Source organism: Taeniopygia guttata, chromosome 1, assembly GCF_048771995.1.
Source record: "Taeniopygia guttata chromosome 1, bTaeGut7.mat, whole genome shotgun sequence".
NCBI classification, from domain to species: Eukaryota; Metazoa; Chordata; class Aves; order Passeriformes; family Estrildidae; genus Taeniopygia; species Taeniopygia guttata.
In genome coordinates, this window is record NC_133024.1 from 29,243,601 (window position 1) to 29,270,897 (window position 27,297).

At 38.5% G+C, this 27,297-nt stretch overlaps 1 protein-coding gene across 2 annotated transcripts in view; it reads right to left on the minus strand.

Annotated features, from left to right (window-relative positions):
• CRACR2A (calcium release activated channel regulator 2A) overlaps positions 1-27,297 on the minus strand; it is a 65,766-nt gene that overhangs the window by 22,151 nt on the left and 16,318 nt on the right. For both annotated transcript variants that reach the window (XM_030286002.4, XM_030285988.4), the window contains exons 4-14: positions 26,856-27,024; positions 25,199-25,345; positions 19,640-19,730; positions 17,030-17,125; positions 12,410-12,597; positions 10,451-10,522; positions 8,253-8,298; positions 7,345-7,436; positions 6,285-6,609; positions 2,627-2,759; positions 554-635 (exon numbers count right to left, since the gene is read on the minus strand). In XM_030286002.4, coding sequence (XP_030141862.4) covers positions 554-635; positions 2,627-2,759; positions 6,285-6,609; positions 7,345-7,436; positions 8,253-8,298; positions 10,451-10,522; positions 12,410-12,597; positions 17,030-17,125; positions 19,640-19,730; positions 25,199-25,345; positions 26,856-27,024 — 1,441 coding nt within the window. The remainder of the gene's footprint in view (positions 1-553; positions 636-2,626; positions 2,760-6,284; positions 6,610-7,344; positions 7,437-8,252; positions 8,299-10,450; positions 10,523-12,409; positions 12,598-17,029; positions 17,126-19,639; positions 19,731-25,198; positions 25,346-26,855; positions 27,025-27,297) is intronic.

A 27,297-nucleotide genomic window follows, 5' to 3' on the forward strand; every position in this document is an offset into this window, starting at 1 on the left:
TAGAAAATTACACAATAGGTGAGGAGATGGGGAAGGAAATGACCACTGAAATCTTACAAAAACCTGGAGTTCTACTACAATGATATTGCTTTAGTTAAAAAAAAAAAAATAAACTCCTCTTTTTTATCCATTAAGGTATTTTCTGATATAGAAATAATTCTAGGTGCATTTTAAAATCAGTCTTCTTCCTAAAGAAACAGTGCAACACTAAACTTTTCAGAGCTTAATTAGTGCTGCAAGAGAATGAGCTAAACTGTGAATCCACTGGCTCTATTAGGAATGCTGCTGTATTTGTTCCTCTCCCAAGAAGCAGGATTAGGTTCCACACTTAATGATCTTCAAGCACATGATTCAAGGAAGTGAGACCTTAAAATGCGTATGGGTTTTGACTGGCATGGAGTTATATTTCATCATACTGTCTTAATTTCAAACAAGGACTTTTGCCACTTCAATCCCTCCAATTCCCTCCTCCATCCCAGCAGATGGGGGAGTGAGGGAGCAGCTACACACTGGGCTGACAACCAGGGTTGAACCACAAGAGAACTTTCCTCACCGTTCCTGGCCAGCTGTGTCCCAGAGCTGCAGTGCTACCTGGGTGTGATCTACCGTGACAGTCCTCACGTTGTAATCCACACCTGCAACAGAAACAAGGTAAACTGTCTTTTAACAAGCTGTTTGATCTCTGAAAACTGGATCCAGCAAACAGCAACAATTCCAGGAAAGTAAAAAGATAGGCACAGCATTAAAAACTATGTCCAGAGTCTCCAGCTATCAAAAAAACAGCAGCTTTTATTTGCTTGAAGTCCTCCAGCAATAAAATACTGAATGGTAGTAGAATAGTTCAGTTTTGTAAAATATGCTTTCCAAAAAGCCTATCGTAAAAAAATTGTAAAAAAAATTACTTTCTAAATCACAGAACATGAGTCAATGGGCATCTGACAGTCCACAGCAGTCTAAGCCATTCAGCCTGGAATTCACTGTATGACATCAGTTGTGTGAAATGTGTTAGTTTAGTCTGAGCTAACCACATGGGAGCCTTCTACAATTAATGGAAAAATACAAGGCATTGCACAGGGAACAGTGGAACCTAAGATAAATGCTGCAGATAGGTGGACTGAACACATGGAGAACCTCTTCCTCTATTTATAATATAGAAGATGAGCTCACTTCCCTTAGGTTAGTGGACATAAAAATTAATTTATATAAACTTTTAAATTAGTCCTCTCCTGATTCCTCTAACCTGTGGAGATGTAAGTATTTTCTGAATATTTATAACAGTAATTAGAGCTTAAAATGTTAATCAGTCACTACCTCCTCCTAATGACAACCTACATTTTTTTTGTATCGCATTGAACTGTATCATAAAATACAGAATCATTGAATAATTCAGATTAGAAGGGATCTCAGTAGATCAGCAACAGTATCTTTGGGGCCATTTTTCAGAAAAATGGGATTTTTACCAGTGGCATTAATGGAGAAGCATCTATGCATGCATTCCTTCAACAGGCAATTTAAAAAACTGCATGGAGGATAGATCTATTGCTTGAATCTCAAGGGAAGAAGTTTGAACTATTCTGTAAAAATCCATTGAGAACACTCCCCTCCATATTGTTCACTTGACTTTTCCATTGTCTGTACTTTGCCAGTCATAGCCCATACCTGTGAACCTCATTGATGTGAACACTAAATCAAAGCTATGACAAATGCCTTCTTGCCGTTTTCTTTGGAAGAACCCTGGAGGACCAGCCAAAAGAGGAAAAAGTTCAGCCTTATCCCTCTGTTTTTCCTCTGGAAAATTGCACACATTGTGTAAGAACCTCAGAGAGTTGAGAAGTGTATCAGCCAACTACATGAAAATATGGACAGGACACAGCCTTTAGGTTTATAGGATACATGAACAGACAATTGCAGATAGGTGTTCAAGTTCCCATTTCAGTTAATGAAGATATAGTCAGTGAAAAATGAAGACATCCTAAGCTTACCTTGAAGTTGTTACGTTTCATTTCATATATCCTGCAGAATACATAAGGTCTCAATACAGGCTAAGTATAAAGAATCTGGTCATTTAACCCAGCTGCACTGCAATAACCTATACTTGAGTTCTTGTACCACAATTTTGTGTCTGACTTTTGTGTCTAGCTTGGACTACAACTTCAGGCAAGGTAGGAAGGTAGGCTTTGAAAATTTTGGCTTTGGAAACACCTGTCTGACATGTTTTTTTGGTGATTAGTATAATGCTAAATCTTCAGATAGGTGATTCAGATATTCTACTTTCTCTCTAAAACAAAAACAGATTACTTAGAGGGATAGCAATGAGATATGAAGGTGGGATTGTTAGTAGAGTGCAGTCCAGAGGACAGGATATCTGTTTCAGAACTGTGAGATCTACAAGGAAATTCTAGTTTCACAGAAATCAGTAGAATTTTTCTGATTTATCTCAGTGCTGGCCAGAATCTACTCTGAAACTTCTCCATCAATTATGTGCTTTCCAGTTTAGGAGGACTTACTTTGCATGTCCTACTTTTACATCTGTATGTTTTTGTTTTATAATACAAGGTCTGATCCTAGTAGAAACTGTTAACTACTGTGAAAACAAAAATAATAATAGTTATATTATTAAACTTACCTACAGTAGCAGCTGTGCCTGGGAAGAAACGATCTTCACAAAATCTTCTTAAGAATGAAGTCTTTCCAACACTCGAATTGCCCACAAAAACGATCTTGAATAAGCGCTCTGGGACAGAGTTTATTCTCTCCTCCTTCAAGTAAGAGCAAAAATTAGCCTCCAACTCTTCCATAAATCCTGTCGCCTCTCCAGTTTAAGGCTGATATGGGGAAAATAATAGATTTTATCCTATCATTTTCTTAATTACTCATGAAGCAATATTCTGTTTCTTAAAATAACTCAACATTTCAGATGTTTGCCATGAATCATTTCAGATCATCTGAAATGCAGAGATTTGCACTGAGCTCTGGAAGTATACTGAATATGAACCTTTACATGAAACTGCCAAAATAAAACAGTTTATGTTCATGGCCACAAATCAAAATTTATAAAGCTTCAGACAGCTCTGCTCAGTAGCTTCATCCTATACCAGTGACACAGAGGAAGCAGCACACCTTCATCTCAATAACAGAAGCAAAGTCATAATTTTTGGGCTTATGCCACCAGGTTCTTCTCTCTGCTATTACCATAGAGCCAAGAACCTCCATCCAATTACTGCATTTCTACATTTGTTTAACATTACAGGCAGAGGCACAGAGGAAAGACATAGACAGAGAATTAGACCAGTTAATCAGGCTGTAAACATTCAGCTATGTTTCTGTCATTTTGCTTTTTAAGCAGAAGGAACAACAATTTGTTCTGCTTATCCAGGTTCTGTTTACTGCAGGCTAAGCTAAGTGGATGCTGGAGAGAATATTTATATCCTCTATCAAGTAGGTCATCATTCTTTGTATGTAAATCAGGAGTTGCTTAGGGAAGCACTCTGTAGCACCAGCTGGTTTGCAGGGGGTGCCCTTGGTGGTCTCTTCTATTTTTTGTAAAGCTGAAGGAAGAGGGAGATGATAGAAAATTTGCTTTCAATGCTGCAGAAGGAGAGCAAGATCATGGATGGTCCTACATTAGTTTGTTAAAGTGTGGGTGGAAAGGAGGGCAAGGAGGGCAAGGAGAGCAAGGCCCTCTGCCAGTCATTTGATGTGCAGGATCCATGTCTTCATGAAGACATCAGAACTGAATTCACTGCCTGACAGTCCTTTGAATGAGACATTTAAGTCTGCATTTGGAAGTGTTTTCTACAAATATACAGAAGTCTTAGAGAAATGAGAAGAAATAGAGAGCTGCTCTTGATGGGAGGAAAAAACCCAAACAATAAAGGCTTCAACTGCTGTCTCCCTTCATGTAAAAAAAAAAAAAATCACTCATGCTGTAAATTTTGGGGTCAAAAAATACACATCTCTTTCATGAGCTGGACTTATAGCCCACCACAATTACAGAGGGGTTTCTTATTTTCTTTTCTATTAAAATTCTAAACCCCACGGCAACTATGGGCTACTAGTAGCACGCATGTATTTATACAAAGCACATTCTCAGTCCTGATGAAAACCATTCCCAGCTTATTAGTCTGTGTGCTCTGGGAAATAAAACAAGCTAACATACAATCATCAGCTTGGCAGTATTATCACAGTGTTTCTGAGAACCATAGCTAAATATACAGACTACATGACCTGAAATACTTTGTCCCTGGTGGTCATACACACTCCAGTAGCACTAAGACTCAGAGACCCCAGAGGCCTTCAGCTCAGTTCCCAACAAAATAAGAAGCCATTTTTCACCGAGATGTATCAAGCCCAGTCATGAAAATAACCTTAATAATAATGATTATAAATCTGCATGTGAACACTATGCTAGGGTATAAGCTACTCCATAGTCTGCTTCAACAAAGGACTGATGGGAAAAAGGAATAACAGTAGGATGAAATTTTATTTTAGTTTACACTGCAGTCTGAAAGAGTCTTCCCTAGATGTGTCTTTTGAGTAGTCTTTATATAAAAAGTAGCCAGGTAAAGTAACACACCTATCTTTTGTACAATTTAACACAAATGTGGGAGATTACAGGTATAAATATAATATTTCATACTCCGTATCAAAAGTGAATCTCATGCAGAAGTTTTGAACAGAAAATCCTGCTTTAATCGCCATTAGGGCTCCTTCAGGTATTGAATATATTCCTCCAGGCTTGTCCTAGCTGGATAGGATGATCTATTTGGCTTTCATCATCCTAAAGTCCAGTGATGCCATGCTTTGAAAATGTGACACAAAATAAGTCATACAGCAAGCAAAAAGCATGCACTGAATTAAACAATTTCAGAATATGAATATTCTTCTGTGCCCTCAATGTCTTATTAAAAGGTACCACTTAGAAATTATTATGTAACCATGGCATAATTCTATCATAAATTTTAAGATATGCTTGCTTCTTCTAAAAGAACCATATAATTATGACCAAGCAAACCAATTTTTCCTATACTTTAATCTTTTTAATATGTGCTTCAAGAATCTAAAAATGAGCAATCCTTAACAATGATTCTAAAATTAGAAAACAAGCACAGCTAGCTCTGAAGCAATAGCAGTGCAAAAAGAACTTTAGACTCCAAAGGAATGTACCTTCCAGCATACCGTTCTAAGGATTATTATTGAATGGTGAATCCATTGCTAACACGCATATGCAAGCTAGAGCTGAAAAAATACATGATTTTGATTTTCTAAAGAAAAGTATTTCCAATAATAATTAAAAGTAATGATAATCCTCTCATTATTTCTCAGATAATGTAACAGCTATCATAGCTGACTTAAAGTACCAGAATATGAGAAATACCACCTTGTGGCTAAAAAAAACAACAAAGCCAAACAACCAATTTTTTAAAAAAACACTTGGTTTTTTTTTAAGAATATTTCTGCCTTCCATTGGATCTTCTTTTATCATCTATTACAGCACTTAATTTCACTTTCCCTATACAGTCCTTCAAATGTAAATCTATGCATACATTGTCTGCAGTTACCACTCCTTTAGGTTGCGTTTCCCTTCTTTGCACCCTCAGCGCTTGTCTGCAGTACATTTCCATCCTCCACTTCATGCAATAGCTTAATTTGTCATGCTTCAACTTAAAGACAGAAAACTAAGTAATTTTAGATTCTAGGAATAATGTGTTAACCTTTGACACCACTTCACAGCATCCAAGGTCTTTCAGAATAGAATAGAACAGAAGAATTCCAGTACGCTGGGACCTACAGAAATGTAATCCAACTCCCTGACCACTTCAGGGCAGACCAAAAGTTAAAGCATGTTATGAAGGGCATTATCAAAAAGCCTCTTAAACACTGACAGACTTGTGGCATAGACCACTTCCCTAGGAAGTCCATTCCTGTGTCTGACCACCCTCTTACTAAAGAAATGCTTCCTAATATCAAGCCTGCACCTCCCATGAGGCAGCTTTGAACTATCCCCACACATCCTATTGCTGGATCTCGGGGAGAAGGGATCAGCACCTCCCTCTCCCCTTCCCTTCCTCAGGAAGCTGCAGAGTAAAGGAGCTGTCCCTCAGCTTGTTTTTGCAAACTGGACAAACCCAAACCCTCAGCCACTCCTCAGAGGATATTTTCCAGCCCTCCCACCAGCTTTGTGCCCTCCTCTGGATGCATCCAAGGACCTTCACATTCTCCTTAAATCATAGGGCCCAGAACTTCACACTCTACTCAAGGTGAGACCTCCTTTGTCCTCTTACATTTGACAGTGTTTCCTTCCCTACAGGCTGCTCTCTAGAAGATGATGATGAGTGTTCCATTGATTGTTCCCTGGCTTTGTTATTAATTTCTGTCTCAAAAGTATTTTCATCTTCTCCAGTCCATCTGCTCAGCTGCTTATCAACCAGCCTGTCAAGAAGCTGAGGTAGGTGGTCTTCCTCAATTGATATTATTCTTTGGAGATGTGATGTTTTAGGCATTCCTCCAGTGACTCCAGCATCAGGGTCTTCAGAGAGAACTCCATTCAGTCCAGCAGAATTCCTTCTCTTTGAGTTACTGAAAATATCATCTTCTTCAAATGAATGGCTAGACAGAGAAAAAAAGAAAGTAAATCACAAAAATATAATGGACCTGCTATTCTATTCTGAATAACTGAATTTAATCTCCCTTTTTTTGACTAGTCATGGCAGGCAGAGGAGAGTTATTCCAGTGTCTGCTGAAAAGTCAGCTCATCATACCATGTGTACATATATTGATAATTATAAGCATCATGGGGAAAGCTAGTAACTTACAGGAGAAACCTAAACCAGAATGGAAAATATTAGATTAACATTAATTCTAACCTCATAGAAGAGCTAAAGTAAACTTCTCTACTGTGACTTTCTTGTTTCCCACCTTCACTCCTATTCTGGAGGAATAAAGGAACTTCCCCAGGAGAGATCCTTTCTATGTGCAATTTGATTCTCTCTTTAGTAGACAGGAGGGGCATGAGTTTGTTCAATATGGATTAAAAAAAAAGTCCAAATGGAGACTCAAAATTGTACCACATTAACAGAGGCTCATGGGCAAGTTTTTGTGTCTCCCAGCCTACAGCCTTCTACGGTGGGGAAATCTCTTGCCTTTGCAGACAGCACACTTGTTTTATGTTGAAATTTGGCTCTTTGTTTTGAAATTTCTTAATGAGCTCAGTAATCTTATCATGACAGACACTTTGGAAACACACACTTTGAAAAATTCAAAAGTATCAGAAAGGAAGCATTCCACATCTTTCTCTAAGCCTCATTATACTCAAACAGGGAACACATGAAAAAAAGTTCCTACCTGTTTGGCAGCATCTTGCCCTCTATATATTTCCCAATGATAGATCCTGATCTTTGCTTCCAGCTGGCTTTTGGAACAGTTGTTTTGCATTTCTGCAGAAATACAGAATACCTCTTACTGATTAGCTTCTTGTTATGGTTAACTACCTTCATTCCAAATACTTAAATAATGCAATGTAAATGAAAGAAAAAAATGTAGAAGAAAATCCTAGAGGTATAAATGCTTCAGAATTCCAATTGATAAATAATCAGAACAGAGAACTCCAGATCCTGCAAAAATGCATCTGCTTTGTAAAGAAAACAGCACAATGTCATGAAAAAAAAGTAAATGGGTAATTTATTTTTTTTTTTACACAAGCAGCTTCTTGTAGGACTAAGAACACAAGCAAATATAAGAACACAAGTTAGTCTTCTTACACCAGGGTACTTCTAGAACATCTTAGGGGTCCATACTTTACTGCTGCTTAAAAAAGTTAATAGGATCTGCTCTTACCCCAGTCTCAAGTACTGAGGTACTCAGGTACTGATTCAGGTACACCAGTTATTGTACTGTTGTATAAATGTGTCAGGATATTACTGACTCTTGACTGGGTAAATTAACACAATTTAATTGTTCAATTTTTAGGTTATTTCATCCTTTTATGATTGCATCCTTTGTTTCTTCTAAAATGCATTCATCTCTCTTCAGATAGCTCCCACTTTATAATTCTCAACATGTAGCTCTTAAAATTGTTTAGCAAATTTAAAAAATCTTATTTTCAAGTGAGAAAAGACAATACAAATTGAGAACAGGGTAAGATTTAAGTGCCATGAAAGCCTATCTCCTGCACAGCCTTCTGCTCCCCTCCTTTTGAAGCTGTTCTCATACGTGTCTGCTCAACACCGGGTTTGAAATTAATAGTTGGTTACCTGCAAAAATATGTCACGTTCATCCTTGAGATGTTTGTTCCTCTCTCTGCAAAGAAAACACAAACAAAAGAAACACTGAAGCCAAGTATTTAGCACTGCTGACTTTTCTACTCCACACTAACAGACAGACTGGACAGTTGGCAGTGCAAACCTTTCATCACCCTTTATTTATATTCTCACCTCAGCCAGTTCCTTGTCTGGGCTATTGATTCTCCAGCAGGGCTATGCTGATTAAAGCCAAATGGGATCTGGATCTCTTCCTGTATTTCATCTAAACAAATGCCTTAACACAGAGAAATCACTTGTGGTCAATATGCCTTCATATACCATAAATTAGAATGTTTAATGATTTTAACAGTAAAGATGACCTCTTAATGTGGAGAGGGTGCAATGAGCACCATCTCTTGTTCATCTGCTGACAGCTGTGAAGGCCAGTTCTGCCCCTCTGAGGGCTGCAATTGTGGCTGCCACAGAAAAGTCACCCTAGGAAAACATCCATCTTCCAATCCTTTGTGCAGAAGCAATGAAAGTGTCAAGAAACAGATACCCCAGGCAATCAGCAAGCTCTGATCAGATCTGACAGCACACCTGCTTAGTTCATCATCTATTGTCTCCATCTGTTGCTGGCCCGGCCACAGGAGAGACTGGGAGCAGCCAGGGCAAACAGAAAAAACCACTGCTGCCAGATGTTTCTGTCTATGTCCCCAAAACTTGCAGCAGGCAAGATCACAGATCTACAGAAAACACATGCTGCAAAATAGGAGCCTTTCCTCAAGCCTGGGAAATTTTGAGGCAACTTTAAAATGAGGTCTCCTGAAGGAAAGGCAGCCAGTGAAGGCCTAGAGGCAGGTGCAACCTACAGCCCACACTGACTGACCACTGTGCAGACAGAACCCAGCACTGCTTCACCTTTAAAAGAGGGCTATAGGTGTCCGAACACAGCTCCAAACCTTGAAATCTATCAATAAAGGAATGCTAGCTAAGTACAGTTTGGAATAATTTTACAAATATTTTGGGGAAATACTCTTCATTTTGGCTCAACTCCCAGCACTTGAGAAGCAACAGAGCCTTTCAGCAAGCTCCTGCAGCCAGGCTTCTACCTCAGAATCAGCTTAGAGCTGTTTGGTGCTGCTCTGTTTTACATTTGACTTTTGGAAAGGAGATTGTCCTACAGTACTGAATTTTGTAAACAAAGCATATCTTTTGGGTGTGCTGCCCTCTACTCTATGCAAGAAACAACCGTTGTAACCATTTTTACTATTTTTGTGTTATTATCTTGGGGCAGTTGACCTTGACTGGCTGCCAAATGTACACCCAGCCACTCTCTCACTCTCCTTCCTCAACACAACAAGGGAAGATCATAACATGGAAAAGCTTGTGGGCCAAGATAAAGATAAAAAGGTAACTTACCACCTACCCATTAAGATTAAACACTCAATTACAGGATGATGAGAAATGGAGACAGAACTAAAATCACCTTCTCCACAATCCCCTTTCTTCTCAGGCTCAACTTCATTCCTACACCCTCAGCTCTTCTACCTTCTTAACCAATCCTGAGGGGCACAAGGGGATGGGGAATAGTGGGGTTTGTGGTCACTCCATAACAGCTTCTCTCTGCAGCTCCTTCCTCCTCACAGTTTTCTTGTTCCAGTGTGAGTTCTCTCACGCAGGTAACAGTCCTTCTCAAACTCCAGCACAGATCCTTTCCATGGGGAATAATCCTTCAGGAATGGACTGCTCCAGCATGGGTCCTCCATGGACCACAATTCCTGCCAGAAAACCTGCCCCTGCATGGGCTCCTCTCCATGCACCAAACTCCTGCTCTCGTGTGGACCTTGCACAGACTACAGGGACCCTGCTCCAGCAGTGCCTGAAGCACCTCCTACCCCTCCTTCATCACTGACCTTGGTGTCTGAAGGGATTTTCACCCATTTTTTTCTCTCTTCTCTCCCAACTGCTCCACTGTTTTCCACCCTTTCTTACTGAGGCTTTTCCAGAAGCACATGGGGGCTGGGGGCTCCACTGTGCCCCGTTCTGTGTCCATTGTCAGAGGGCAGCCCTGGCTTCTCTCTGGCACGAAGGCTGCCCTGTGGCAGCCCACTGTCAACACCTACACTCACTACATATCCCAAAATTATTTCATCCTTTAATGGACCTCTTTAGAATTATATAAGAAGTTTTTAGAAGATCAACATTACCTTAAAAAATCCAGCTGCTTCAAAAGTCCTGACTTCTCTCTCTGTAAGGATTCTGTCACCCGGTACACCTCCCTGCAAAAAAAAAAAAGAAAAAGAAAAAAGAATTTGTTCCATCCATGGTAAGAACATTGCTGAAATGCTTCCCCCTAGGGGTATCTACGTTTGAGACCTCAGCTTCTTCCAAAATGTAGATTCTATTCTGCATGAATGGTTAATATTTTAAAGAAGTTTATTCAGTCTAAGGCCCTCACAGTAGCACAGCAGTACAAGTTGGCAGAGGAAGGATCAGAGGTTCTTTTTTCAAAAAATATTGCTTTTTAATTTCTTCATCCAGAGAGTTTAATATATGTTGATACTGGCACTTGGAGCATTCAGAACAGATACACTGCTAAAATACTTCTCTCACTTATGGCCACTAAAAAACAGGTGACATTTTATCCAAAATTAGAGCTTATCCTGCTGTAGGAACCATATGTCAGGCTCTCACGTCTACAATCCCTACAATTTCTTTCCAATTCCTGACACTTATGCAGCCATTTTAACACCATTTACTTTGATTTAACACAATTTGGTGTCTGGCCTTTAATGTTTTTTTTCGCCTTTCAGTGAAGACTCAAGTTCTCCCTGTGCACTGTCTGAACATTACACCTGCTTCAGCAGCTCAGGTCTTACCAGACTGATACAGATGTTTAAAGCAACACTGCAGGTGCAGTTGAGTAGGGCTGAGCTCTAACTCCATAAACCACTATTGAATCCAAAGTGCTTTGTATGTGCAGTAGTATTATTCAGCAGTCTGACCACTGGGAAGATTTCCTTTGCAGCTTTTAAATCAGATCATTCCATAGTCTTTGCTCTGGATCTGTAAAGAGAGGCCTCAAAGAGGAAACAAACCACCTTGAGGAGGAGTATTTCTACTGTCTACTTCCAAAACACACATCAAACATGCAAACCTAAAAATTCTAATCACAGTGGCCATTCTTTAACACTAATTTATCAACAAAGCTCATTATTTTTACCTTCAAGAAAAACTTAAGAAGTGATAACAGAACTTGGCACAAAATTTAAGAGAAAAAGAATGTGACATTTGAACTAATGTTCTTCTCTATCCTGAAATATGTCAAACAGCAACAGCTCTGAATTACATAGTTCACTGCTGCAATGGCTGGGTCCATCTGTCATTCATGTGCTCTCTATTGGCAATGAGAGGCTTCTACAGATCCCTGAGCATTTTCTTTAAAATGGACTTGAGTGAACGTTTCTGCCAATTACAGCCTCAGGGTAGTGATTCTTCTGCTTTGTGCAGAAGGCTGGAGCAAGACAGGAAGCTTGAACTGTCACAAATCAATTTTAACCCTCAAAATATGAACTGTAAATATTTCTTCTTGGATTTTTTTTTCTTTTTTGGAGTCAGAATCTGAAACCTTAAACATTTGAACTGGAAACCCCAAATTTATAGTTCTTAATTGCCATAAGGCCTTGTGGGAATTGGGATAAGCTAAATTTTATCTTGCTGGCCTTTGTAGGTTTACTTTTGATGAAGGAAAAAAAGAAGATCCTCAGTATCTCAGTCAAGAGTGCATTCTGAGAAGCAGGTTTCAGATAGACTCAGCTTTGCGTAGGATGAAGCATCATGTGCCACAACTGTAGGGCATTTCCATAAAGAATTCTGTTTCTATCTCAAAACTGAGACACTACATGGATTCTTAATTCCAAATACCCTCAACCAATGGCAGCGGGGAGAACACTGAAATTTTGAACATGTAGCAGAAGATTCCATAAAAGCCAGATATGCTAGAGAAAATATGCTGAATTACTTGGGGGAAAGCAGCTAGAACTGCACTTGGCTTTTCAGGTGGTTTCTGCTTTTGACTCAAGCTTAAATCACAGCACTGGGTACCCTGAGGGGGCTCACTGGCACACCAAGCAAATGCACGAGAACTGCTGCAGCTGGACACTTACATTTCCTTCTCCTCATGGAGCCTTGATGCCTCCTCCTGAAGCACCTGTAGCTGTTGTTGAGCCAGGCTTAGTTCATGGGATGTTCTCTCCAGGTCTCTCAGCAGCTCCTGGTTCGTCAGCTTCAGCTTGGTGTTCTCTACTTTGGTTTCTTCTTTGCCACTGAGGAGTTGTGTACACTGATGCTCTAACTGGGGCAGAAGAAAAGAGAACAGAAAGCATTACACCTGACTTAGTTTTGAGGCTTTCAGTTTGGGAAGATCTTGGTTTTGAGGCTTTCAGTTTGGGTCTTAGAGGTTACCTGAACAGGGAGCTATTTTTATCAAAGCCAAAAAATTAATTAAACACATATGATGCTCTTCCACTCTTCTTTATATAGATATAATTATGTTACACAAAAACAAAGTCATTCCATTCTATGACTGAATTTTATCCAATTCAAGAACACACCACTACAAACCATAAAAAAAGGTGCTACAGAGCAGATTAGTAGCATTAAGCTGATATTCACAACTGCTATTTTAGACCATTTTCCACAAAGACCAGGCCTACACAGAATGATTCAGAGATCTACCTAAAAACTGTTAGATTTAAATCTGATAGCTGATAAACCTTCCCATCCCCAGCAATATGAACAAGCAGTGACCTTTTTGCCACCTCAGACAGATCTGACAAGAAGTGTGAATTAGAGCTTCTTTATTCAGTTTTATATTCCCTCTCCAATGTACATCAAAGGAAAGATACAACTTCCCTGTAAAACAAGCAACAGCAGATGATAGTGGTTTCTGGTACATAAGGAAGTTCTACCTGCTTCTCCCTGGCTAACTGAGCAAATTTAGACAGCAGAGCAAAACTCTGTATTAGGGAAAGCATTGCTGACCTTAAAATACAAAAGTTTTATTTTTTGGGGGGGCTTTTTTTTCCCTGTATTCATTTTAAGGGATGTAAAACATACTTGGAGCGTTACAATGATACCATTTCAATCTTCCGGATCTGAGACATAACAATGTTAGAACTCCCATTTTACCCATCTCAACAAGCAGAGCTCACCCAACCAAAATCTGTCCTCACCCAGCTCTTCCAAACAGTTCCTACCCTAGAACACTGCTGTTGTTGCAGTTTTGGTTTTGAACAAGGCCCAGGTTAAAAATACACGCAGAAAATAATTTCTAGCCTGGACTGTGAGAAGTCAGGAACACATGTAGAGTGGGAGCACTTAGCAGCAGCAGCTTAATGTATTTGCTGAACTGTAGCCTCAGCAGGCTCAGATTTCACAAGGAACACTGGCTGGGCATTAGATTACTGCTGAACAAGGTTGGCTTACATGGGTAGATTACATCAGTTCCTCAATGTTGCTTTCACTCCTCGACAGAACAAAGTTACCCACTCTAAGCAGAAGATCAGCTGCTTCAAGTACTTAGGACAAGACTCATCCAGAGGAGGGGCTTTGGGAGAAGCAAAAAGTGACCACACAAAGACGAACTTTCAAAAATCTAAGGAACAAAAAGCTGCAGACAAAAACCTCACTTAGAGAACAGTATGGCCATCTGAAAACTTACACAGAGACTGTTCTGGAAATGTAACTGCAATGGTAGCCAACATCAGCTCTCAGAATCATCTGCACTGATGTTAGAAATACTTGCTATAAATCCTGCTCACTCACTCTGGTGGTCACTCTTAAAACGATAATATAATGTCTAAATAATAATAATACAATATTATAATAAATAATAATTATAATAACAATAATTATAATATTATAAAATATTAAAATAATAACCAGGAAAATTATAATATAATGTCTAAAATCCAGAACACTACAACAGGAGAAAGGATTGTTTCACAGCATACCTTCTCCCTTCTTCCACTTTACCCATAAAATCCTTTGAGAAATGCCAAACACTACTTTCAAAGCATTCATCTAAACACTCCCAATACAGAGAAATAACTCATTAGGTGAATGCTTATGTGGTAATAGAATGGCATAGATCCTATAGCTTCTAGCTGCTTATTAGAGCTGCAAATTGGCTCCTATGTTCATCTGGTAGATGGAAACTGCTGGGGAAAAGACTCAGAGCCCATAGACATGTTTAAGAAAATCTAAGTAGCAGAGAGAATTAACCCGTTCCACAGGTCAAGCACAGACACGGTAGTTGATGGAGCATATTCTCTTTTTTTGACAAAGATGAGAGGAAAATCAAGTTTAAGTCGAATAAAGAACTGGGATTATCAAATGTAAGAGCTGTTGCTGAAGACATTTATTGGTGTCCCCAAAAGACACACACATCAAGCACTCTCCATGCAATCCCTTGTTCTAAGCTCAGCATCCTTTCTGTAGTTTTTATATTTTTTTCCTCCCTATTTATTTCAGTAGCACATGAATGATGCAAAATTTATACAGTGCCATAAGGCACTTGAGTGCTACTGATTCATGTTTTTATGCATCTCACTCTTAACTCCAAGATCGTGCTCTTCAGCAGCTGCCATCAGCACAGAACCCAACATTTTATGTGAAAAGTCCAGTAACTCCCCTGCATTTCACCTGGTCCACACCTACTTTCTTCTCTCACACAAGAGTCTGTGTCCTAGAGGTTATGCTGGATATTCTCTGGCCCCAGTGCCTCCTCCTGAGATGTTCCAACTCCCATCGTTCCCTTGAGAAGCAATGCCAGCCAGACAACCCTCATAAGAGAGAATCCCTCTGACTATGTCAGAGGAAACAATGTAGAGGTCATCTGGTTTGAAAGCTCCCTTTCATAATTTTGTTAATGATTTCCAACACTAAAACAATTACATTGTATTTTAAATTTTTAAAAAAAAAATTATTAATGAAGTTTGGAAAAAAGCATTTGTGTTGCTCCCTTGTGGGCCAAGAGGTTCTCTCATACAACCAGGCACAGAAGTTGTAATTAAATCAAGCTACCTTTGCTGTCTGCAAGAAGAGATTTATCAAAGTAAATTTCCATGCCAGAGGAGGAGGCAGAAGTGAGACAGATCTCTGGATGAGGCAAATATTAGACACCACACATTTTCATTCTCAGTGAATGAAAAGCAATACCAAAAAAGAAAAAGAACAACAAAACCCATAGCAATATTATTAATAATAAGCAATCTAGTGAGTAGAAATAGAGAATATAAAATAATATTAAAAAACAATACTAATAAAAATAGCACAGGCATTGTTTTATGTTCTCCAAGATACGCAATAGTAGACAATGGCAATGTAGACAGCAATCATAAGATAAGGCTTCCTGGTATTGTTGCCTATATTGATTGATTATACCAGGCTTAAAATTGAGTCAAAGCCTTTGAATAGCTTCTGTGGGTTTTATACCAAATTTAGAAAACACATACTTGAAAAAACCATAAGAATTTTTTACAGAATTACTGGATAACAACCAAGTTTTAAACAGAGATTCAAAGCAAAAACAAAGGAAAATATGAAATATAATTATTACTAAATTAGAGTAAGTAATTTCTTATACTTTTGCAGTTAGTTTCAGACTAAAAATGCCTGATCTGTGTGCCCCCACATATATCTTCCAAGTATAGATTATTCCACTATAGTCTTGCAATGTGGTAAATAGCCTGCATAAAACCACATATATTCTGATTCACAGTGGCATTGGACAAAGGTAATTAACATCAGGCAGTTGATTTCAACTGTGGAATAGACATTTACTTCAGTTCTGTATTCTTACCAGCTAAACTTCAGTACCAGGTTGGAAGGGTAACTCAAGGTTCATCTGTTCCAACCTTTTTTGGCAAAAATACAGTATAGCCAAGATGACCCAGCATCCTGCCCAGCTAAATCTTTAGTGTCCAGTGCTGGGGAATACCACTTCCCCAGGAAGTTTATTGCAACGGTTGATGGTTCTCATTGTGAAAAACTTTCTTCTTTTTGTCCACATATTCATATTCTACAGAGGGAATTGTGTTTACAGCATTCCATTTCAGCCCTTTAAATTCCAGTGCTACCTCCTTTCCTTATTGCTAGTCTTTCCTGCAATGACCTTGGAGCCACTTGACAGCAAGTTCTCTGCTCCCCCAAGCAGGCCATGCATTTTAGAAACAAAACACCTCAGGTTTTATTATGGGAACTTGACAAGCTGTTACCAATGCAAGGGAAACATGCACTGCTATAAAACTGTTATCACAGAGATATATCAGGAGCAAGTTGTTCAGGAGGGAGCATTTTGAGTTCGTAGTGCTGAATCAGTCCAAAACAAGTAAATGAGTGGCTGGTACAGGCTTTGAGCAGAGGTGTGCACTAGAAGAGCCAAATCATTGTTCTCTGCTCTTAAGCTATCCGTGTGTTAAGCCAGTTCCTAGAAGACTGAAGGCAGCGCTACATTTTCATAATGCTACATTTTCATAAAAATTAACCTAGTACCTGGGGAGAATATGCAAAGCATTATTTTACCACATAAAAGGAAAACTACTTTAGAAACAGAGGTTAACATTTTTCCTAAGAACATGACACAAAAACAACAGAGGGTCACAATTTGGCAGAACCACATCACACCAACTTGCAGTTTTAGAACCTAAAATAGCACCTAAAGAAGATCATATGAGCAAATAAGAGCTATCTAGTTTTTAACTCCGAAGGATATCAGTTAGTACCCTTTTCTGTTTTTGAACCAACTGTTCCAGTTCTTGTTCTTTTGACAGCAACTTGCACTCCAGCTCTTGACTGTAGGACTGAAACCTCTCTGTGTCCTGCAAAATTCCAAGAGGAAATGGATTAACAGAACAGCACAATTGCCTTGCAGGAGGAGAAATAATGAGCCAGTGATTGAGCTTCCCACAGTGAACATAACAAGACATAGGTAGTACTCAGTTTAGGGATGATATCACTCATGAATCTCTAAATTGCTGTAGTCCAGCAGCTTCCATGGTTGTGGTTGCTACAGAATTGCTGATTGCACATGAGTGGGTATTGAGTCTAGAAAGTGGAGGCAGACATCTCAGGCAGGAGGCTGAGGAGCTGACCCAGTCTAGATCAATGCAGCTAGAATGTAGCCTCTCATTTCCAGCCACAGCAACTCAGGCTGATGTGAAAGAAAGAGCAACTGCCACGCTTCAAATCCATCACTAACAACAATTTTTCACAGATGTTCCACTGGTATAAACAAGCAACTGGGGCTTCAAGCTCTGCCTTTCACTTAGCAATTATATTAACCTGTCAACTATCTAAGTATCCTGTAGTCACTGGGAACTCCTAGTCACATTTAGGATCACTCCTGACACTCCTCAGCCGAGAAAAATTGTCAGCCCTCTCCTGAATCAGGTTCCAGCAGTTTGTATCAGCTGAGAATCTGTTCTGTTTCTCCAAAATCAGGCTTCTACTCTCTAAGGTCCCCAAGAAAATACCTCTAAACAAAAATAAAAATCCCCTCATGACAGCAGTGGTTCTTACAAATGTTTTCCCTTAAGCAGTACATGTAATGGGGTAATGAAATGCATGATAACTGGCTCTTTCTGGGGAAGAATATATATGCAAGTGAAAAAACAGACTAACTGCCCCTTTTGTGTAACACTCAGTCAGCAGGGTATTAAGTATTGTAAATAGCTACAATTTTTACTTATTTGCATCTTACCATTTCTTTAAATGTATTCTTCAAGAGCTGCTCTTCATTCAAGCCACAATAATTTCCCCTTTATATGGCATCAATGCATCTCTCCAGGCTGTAAAGTCTTTGTAAGACTTCACATTAGAGAAAGAACTTAACAGTCAGATCTCCCCAGATCTCAAATTAGTCATGCAAAGAAACAATACTTCATGAGTGTCTGGCAGCCCTTAGTGTGACTGCTGACTAAACTGTAAATAGCTTGAGTGGGAAGCTTTCACGAAAAAGCCTGAAAGAAATGGCTTAACCTCAAATATACAACTAATTAGGAGATCCAATAATCATTGCTTATGGAAAAGTCTTTGTTGTTTGGGGGTTTTCAGTACCACTTGTAGTTGTGGACTATTAAGAGCACATAAACTATTTGTTCCACAAAAGTGCTGCCAGGCAAAGTTGCAAATACTTTTTATCCTTCAGCTAGCATATAAACCTTATTTAAAGGTTTCATCTCATCCACCACTAAAAACTGCTCTCACCTTGGAATGGAAAAAAACTTGGAAAATTTTGAGTCAGGTTTACTATCCAGTAAGGCCAGTAAAATGAACAATTCCTTAGACAGCTGATAAAGGCACTTTTTTCTTTTTCTTTTATTTTGGTTGCCAGGAAACAAAAAATACTTGAAATATTTGCATCCCAAAAGGAAGCTTGAGATATATTTGATTATATTGTCTAGATATATTTATATATATTTGATTGAGAATGGAGGCAACAACTACTATTTTGGCAACTATTTCTATCACGTATTGCTGAAATCTTCTATTTCTTTCATTTATATGACTGATGCCAAGACAACAAAAAGGGATGAGCCAGTAGATCATGATTGACTGTCCCAGGCCACCCAGAGCAGCTGTGGAACTTCCAATATTTTAACACTCAAAATGTAATTAGCCAAGTTCCTGAGCATTCTGATCTAGCTAGGAGGTAAGGTATCACCTTCCTACCTATATGATTCTAAGGTGACCCTTTCCTGGAGCATGCTGGAAGTCCTTGTTAGTTTCCTAGTTTTACAAGAAAAAACAGGAAAGAAAAATCCAAAGAAAAGACCACGGACACAGAACAGGAGATTTAAAGACGCCTTCCCAAGAAAAGGGAATTTATCTTCAGGCGTTTTGGAAGCACCATGCCAGTGACCAAAGATTATGCCCTGTGTTTATTTTGTAAATAACTTGTGGTTGTTCCATCACTTGCTTCGTCTCTTGTTGTTATCCCCTCTCCAAAATCAGACACTGCAGAATTCAATAGGATTGGTGCTGCTCTGAACAACCTCACAGAGTGTTTTTCCTCATTGTGACCGGAAGCTGGACATAGATTGGCATCAATAATACAATGTTTGTAGTTCAAGTGACTTTCAAAAGTAACTGTGCTGTATGCCAGCCACTGAGCACACGACATCACAGCTCCTTCATCCAACAAGTCACTTAGCTTGAAGCTGCAGACACTAAAAGTTTGAAGCTGCAGCACAAAAGTAGCTGTGAGGTAAAAGATGTTTTTTCTTCCTCTGTTGTGAAACACATTTTGTGGGCTTTAATTTCACACCCAGAACAAGTTTAAAACCACTGAAAGGGAGAGCAGAATCCATGGCCACTATAACAGAGACACTCACTTTCAAGAGAAACTGCTCTTTCTCCTTTTTTATTTGCTGTTCCATTTCCTCATAGAGATGTTGAATTTCTTCATCATAAGCAGCAATTTTCCTAATAAGAGACAAAAATACACCGAGTGGGTCTCTGCAGCATTACTTCAAGTCATAGCCCACATTACCAGCTAAGCTCCACATCTCTGCCTTAACACAAGTCTCCAAAGAATGTTTTGGCTTCAAGGAAAAAGAAATTTTTGTGCAGCAAAACCCACAGATTACTTTTTTATTTTCATGGAAGTAAAGCTTCAATAGCTCGAAAGCTAATATAAAGATGATGTTTCCACATAAAGCAGCTGTTCATTACGCAATTTTAATGACTACTAGCTCTTAGGTAAAAGGAAGAGAGTTTCCTAATGACAATACCAACAACCTAAATTTGACAGTTAAAACTATTTTCACAGCAACTTCCTTTTTTTTACTCTTGAACTGCACTGTTGGCCATTCAAGGGTACTGAATGAGGTACTTCTATCTAAGACACATTAGCTAGAACAGAATTCTTGAAATATCTTCTTGAAAGCAGCCTTACTGCCTCTCTAACTGCTTTGCTGGAACAAATTTGAAAAAGCCCAGACATGGAACAGAAAGAAATATGCTATGCACAAGTGTATGAGACTGTAGGAAGAAAAAAGAAGAACCTACAAAGTTCACTTTTTCCCAGTGGAAAATTACAATTAATATCACTGCAGTTTGATCCATTAAGGATTGCATGGAGCAAATGCTTTAGCTTGGACAGAAAAAATTAAAACTGCTGACAGGGAACAATGTATCTACTTTGTTCTGCTACTATTCTATTCTATGCTCATTAATCCAGACACTGAAAAGCAAAAATATCTTTGTATCAAACTAAGGGGACATCCTGGAATGATTTTTGATAGAGATTATTAGGACCTGTATCTGACAGTACTGTATATTGCCCCATATTCTTCCTGCCATAGCTGTTCCTTGAGCAATCTGCATAATGCATCTGTCACAAATAAAGTACAGAATCTTTGAGGGAATTCACATCAGCAAGAGCAAGACAAGAAATGTGCAGTAGAAAAAAACCCAACATTTATTTTGCATCTACTTTTTTTTTTTTAGCCCAATGCTGTACATATTCTAAGTTTTCCCTTATTGAAAGCCCAGTTCTCTTCCAATTTAAAACAAAGCCAGTTTTAAAGAAAATTCAAAAACCTTACCTAATCTAAGAAGAGTGAGTAAAACAAAAAAAAAGTCTGTCTTTTCCCCTTTCAACAGCAGAACACCTGACACTGCCAGCTTGCTTTTTCAGTCACAGGTAAAAAAATGTTAGATATTTTCCAGGATTTACAGAAGCAATAAACAACTGTGGAGCTACAAGAATTGGAGGAAAACAATGACTGTCACTTAGACTTTTGTAAACTCTGACTAGGTGAGAAAACCAGGCCCCAAAAGGTCCTCTGCAATGTGACTGCAACATTTCAAATGGAGAGTGCCAGAAAATCCAGAAGCCCTTTCTGCTGCCTTACTCCCCTTATACTGTAAAGATCCGTCATGTTCTGATCTCAAATTATTTTCTTGAAACTAATAAAATGCCAATTTATTAAATTAGCACTCATCAATGGAATCAAATTACAGAAATTCATAGAGAAAAACAACTACTTAGAAAGGCATGGCAGAGATGCTAGGACCATACACCTACTGTATTCACACAGTAAAATGTCACTTTGACCGGCACTAGACTGACTACTGAAAAGCCCTGTAACTTTGCAGAGGCAGAACACACTGCACAGCAGCGTTTCCATGGAATCACAAAAATTTCCTGGGCTTCTCTGTGACAGGGAGAATAACTTTGGTCCTGTGTTTTAGCTTGCTGTTTTGGTATTTTTTTTCCTCTAATGTGTTTGGAAGCAAAGGATATGGTAACACCATGAAGACTACATCCTGAAAGCACTACTGAATGTAGGAATCTTCTCAGTTGCTCTGGCACATAAGCACATGCCTTTCTTCAGGATGAATACCCTCCAAGCATTTCATTCATGGATTTCCATTCTTATCTCTTATGAAATTAAACAGAAGGGTAAAATAATATCCCCTCGCAATCAAAAGTCTAACAATTATAAGTAAAATTACTAACAAGCAGAAGAAAAAAAAATCCTATACATTAGCTGGCAAATATTTCCCACGTATATTCAGGAGAAAAAAAAACTGAATTGATAAGGATATATCATTTCTATGTGAAAAATGCAACATGTTTTTCTATTCCCTTAGGTTATCCCTTGAAGTTTTATTTAACACATAATTTTATAATTTCAGCCATATTTGATAATTTAGTCTCACAGTAACACTGTGGAATAAACAGATAGAGATGAAAGCAGATGAAATGTAATGTGAGCTCACTAAGTTCAGATGATAGATTCAGGATCAACACACTTAAAAGGGTTTAATTTCTGCCCATTCATGTAGCTGCAATGTGAATTGTTTTGATTTCATAACTGCTGTCCGCGCAGTTTGTCAAAATGGTTCTTTCTCCTTACAAAAATACAGTGATTTGTGCACAGTGTGAACTAATCTCCTGAGATGCTGATTCTCCTTCCACAAAGATGGATTCTGACACTATGCCATGCTAAGCCCCATCCTTCCCTTCCCCTTTGCCCTTGTGTTTATCTTGCCTAATTAGAACTCGTGTTTGAAACACAGTCTACATTTTTATCAGGTTTGTCCTTCAAATGCAAGGCACAGCAGCAGACAGAGCTAATGGCAGTTGACGATTTTATCTGCTTTTAGAAGAAAAAGGTCTTTCTCATCTCTTTTAGGCTTACTTCCTATCAGTCTTATTAAAAGCCCCTTGGTTCTACTGCCAGGGATTTGAAGAATAACAAGGTCTGTCATATTCCACTCCAGCCTTTGCCTCCTCATTCAAGAGATACAACCTTTTAAAAATAGTTCTCTCAGAATAGCTGTTCTATTCCTTTAACCACTGAGTTGCCATTCCCTGCACTCCTCATCCCACTACACTCTTACTGTGTTGCAGAGACCACAACTTCCCACAGTGCACTCAGAACATGGGTGCACTAAGAGTCCAGGTAGTGGCAAAAGCTTGCTTTGCCACATGCTCAGTATCCTCCCTGGTAGTGCCCTGCAGTTCACTGGGCCCTTTTGGCTGACTTTGGGAAGCTCTCTGCAATGCCCCCATGGCCTTTCTCTGGAGTTGTAATTGCCCATCACATAAACATGTTTTTGTTTTCTCTTCCTAATGTTCATCTCTGCTATTTTTGCATGCTCAACACATCACTCTGTTACTTTAAGAAACATTACTGCTATGTTTAAGAAGCCGTCTAATTTCAAATTAACACTTAAAATGAAACACATACCAAAAATCAAGGAGAACTTACCTACCCTGGCAAATAAATATTGTACCCACAATATTATATTTGGTTTAGACTTAAAACCCCTTTATTCTCCTCTCTCTAGTTACATCAGTATTAACCTGCACAGTCCCCCATGTGTGCTGTATTTGCATGTTTGTGTATTGAGAATATATGCTCATCCTCACTGCTGCCTGGACCTACAAACAGGAACAGCAGCAACAGTACTGGATCTACTGAACCAGAACAGGAGGAAACTCCTGGATCTCTCAGACCATGGGACTCAGGCTCAAGAATGAAAATATGCACATGTGAAAGGTCCAGAAGAAAAGACAAAAAAAAAATTATAGAAGAACATCACAGGGGGAGAGCATAGATTTTTGTGGCATAAAGATCCCAGCAAACACACATGAAGCTTCTGAGGGCATCCAGGATAGAAGGAAAAGGAACAATTGAAGACAAAAGCACAGCCTACACCCAGGAAAGGAGACAAAAGGCTGTGAGTAGACTGCCTTATTGCCTAATGACTCACAGAGGTGAGTCAGGAAGGAAAGACTCAGGAAGCAAAGATGAAAGATCAAATTCATATTCAATTTCCAAGAAGTGCTACTGTCACCAATCAAGAACAACCCACTAGACATTATAGGTCCTCAAAACCCAGCATCCCTTCTCTTCTGTGACCCCACAGTAAATCCTGAGCAGTCTCTGCAGATACATGCATCTTAGTGCTAGTGAGTATGTGGGTATTAAAAAAAAAAATAATCTTCTCCCCTATATGGTGCTGTCTTGAGCTTTGCTGTTATTTGTACATAGTTTAAAAGAAACAGGTTATTCATCCCCACTGTTACTAGCAAAGACAACATTATTACTCTGATTCCTTCCAGCAATCGACTACAAACAAAACAACAATCAATGTGCTGAAATCAGTGGTGTTATCAGGAGCAACAAAAAGAAGAAATTAGCTAAAACATATGTCTACTACAAAGGCATAAAAATCCAACCCACTTTCAAGGTAGAGATTTCACATCAGCCAGAAAAGATAATGCTAATGTATTCTCTGTACACCTCTGCATTGATCAGAGCTATTAAAGAGACACAGTTATTCATTCAGCTCCCAAAAAAACACTCACAAAAAACCCAAAAATCCTCACAGAACTAACACCTCACCACATATGGTAGTTAACAATCTCTAGACTAAAACAGGCAACAAAACTCTCTGTATGCTGTTTCCAGCTGCCTGAAGGCTAAAACCACACACAGAGACTTAGCTGAAAATGCTACTACCAATATAAACCAATTTTCTTTAATGATCATACATTTTTAGGTGTTTTCCTTATTCATAAGCCTTGTCACATTTTCAGAATAGTCAGGAGAGAGCTGAACAAATGAAGTAAATTTTCAACAATATATTTGCCTTTATTGCTCAGTCTGTAAGAATCTGAAATCAGAAGTAACACTTTAAAATAAAAAATATAGTGGAACTTCAGCTACGCCCATAATTCTGCATTTTGTTAAGATTTAGCATCATAACTTTTCTCCCTCTAGATAGCTACATATAAAAGAATGATCTATTAATTTTTAGTTCTTATATATATATTTTTGTATGTGTATTTTATGTACTATAAAATACATAATTTTATTGTTTATATTTACATTGTATGCATTTCTATTTACATTTTATACATTTTGTATATAAAACACATGTTATTTACTATATTTCATAGCTTTGCATTATATATATTTGTTAGCTTACATTTTCACTAGTATCAGTGCTTTGTGCTGCTCTAACATCTTAAACCTCTTATGTCTCTGGCCAGTTAATCCAGGTTTATAGCTTTTCTGCACGCAATGCTTGCAAAGCACACAGACAATTTACCAGATTTACTGTTAAATACAACTTTCCTCTGGAATCAAACTGATTAACTAGATTGGAATCACTCAATATTGTCTTAAAACTTAAATGCAATAACCGCTATCTGCAAAAGAATTTCAGTCAATAAAATCTTAACCAAAAAAGAAAAGCTAATTTAATTCAGTTCTGACATATGAATAGTTCTACCAGTAGTCTTACTGTCTGATAAAATTTTTCATTATAGGAAATTTTATATTATGTGAAGTCTTGTCCTTCAGAAGTTCAAGTTGCAGGTGAAATAGTTGTAAAACTACACAAGCAGTCTAACAAAGAGAAGTACTGACTTTTTTAGTGCACATTCCAACTCATTCTTCTCATTATCTGCTTCTTGGAGCTGGGAAAAAATTCTGACCAGGAACTCTTCAAAATTGGAAAGTAAATGAGGTTCTTCTTTTCTTAGCTGCAACCAAAGTTGTTTCACATCAGTCTCACTGAAAGAAAATATCGTAAAGGATTCATTAAGAGAGAACATTTTCCAGGCTGCAGTAAATGTCCTTAGCACCCTTAGTGGATGGAGGCTTCAGGGCGACATTAGTCAGAACACAAAACTTATTAAAAACAACATAAACTGTGCCAGATTTGAAAAGGATGAGGGGGTGGGAAATGATGGAGATTGAATTTATTTTTTAAAAAATGCATTGTAACATTTGGCCATTCCTGACTGCAGAATAGCACAGGAACTGCTTGTTCAGTGGGTGCCTTGCCAGACACTCCACCTAAACAGAAATAGGTAAGAAAGGAGTCAGACGAGATACAGTATGCCCTGCCATCACTTCTATTAGAAGTAAAGAAGTTCCCACAGATCTAGAGGGGAGGGGGCAGTGGAAAAGCTCACCAAAATCCCTCCCTCATAAGAAATGAATGAAATTCAGACTTCTAAGTAACATACATATGTTAACAAATTGCATTTGTACTGCATTCTTTCTTTTTTTACACAATTTTCTTCCACGGTGATTCTGCCACAAAAAGCAGAACAAAACATCTTGAAATTTTGATTTAAAGATTTACCAAGATAATGATGTGTTTCCAAATCTGTTCAGCAGACACTGACAGCTCTACTGTAAATAATGGGTTTCTAATACTTTGCCAATATTCTCCTGAACCACTTTGTTTCTTCCTGACTCACTCTCTTCCATGAGCATTGCAATCCTGAACCTAGCCAGGGAAGAGTGCTGTATTTTAAAGGACAAAATGAGGGTAAGGAGAGAAAAGGTGAGTGATAAATATCTCTTCATAATGAAAAGGCTTTCAGGATGGCTGACAATAAACTGTTTCCTGGAACAGGTGGTCAGGGGAAGAGAAAGACAGATGAGCACTTTTGTTCCATAGTAAGAATCACTGATGTATTTCTTAAATATTTGTACCACTTGCCCAGATTCTCTCCCATTTTTGCCTTTTTTTTTGTCCTACAGTATTCATTGTGATTGACCAATGAATGTGAGGCCAGCACACGAAAAGCTCTTTGAGCAGGTTTTATGCTCCATGTTTCAGAGTGATCCATCCTGGCCTTGGAAGAAGTAGCATTACCACAGCAATCACAATATGCAATTAGGCACAAAGAGGAGAAAAAGCAGAAAAAGTGGAGAAATGTTCCCTACTTAAGGTGCACTCTAAATGTAGCCCTTGCCAAAAACAGCAGTCAACATGCATTGACTGAAAATCAGTGACATCTGTGGATTACATGCTTGTAATTTTCTATGTTCAGATCACATGGCAGAAAAACACATTTCATGTGTCTGCAGTACAACAGTTTTGCTCTTGGAAATTTTGGTCAAATGGCATTATATCATGACAGATCCTTAGAAAATTAGGTTTTGCAAGAATCTCTGTAGTTTTGAGCAGCTTTTGTTCTCGCTATTCATCTTGGATTCCATTAAAATCAAACCCAGAGGTGAATCATAAAAGGTCATACAACTGATAACTATTGCTGTGAGAACTCACTCATCCAAAACCTTTGCAGCTCCAAGCCGATCCATGAGATTTGAGAACTGGAATTCTTCATCCTCATCACCAGTCATGGTCTCTTCATATCTAACTGGGCAGGCTGTTTCACCTTCTGATGGTTGCACCATATCATTTTTCAAAGCAATCTGCTCCAAAAGAAATTGGCCTAAGAATTAGAAATTACACACATTAGCATTTTCAGAAATTACTATAAGAAGCAATGTCATACTAAACCTCAAATTTTATGGTAAATAAACAAAAGGATGGGGCATGCCAAAAGAATCCCTGAGTTCTATCGTGGGCTTTGTGCCCATTTTAATGTCTAACCTTCAGTAAACCATCCATATCAAAATTCAGAAACAATTTTAAAAATCATATCTCTAAGCAAAAACATAAAAGGGTATAAACTGCAGTAACAACTCTTCATAAATATTATGCG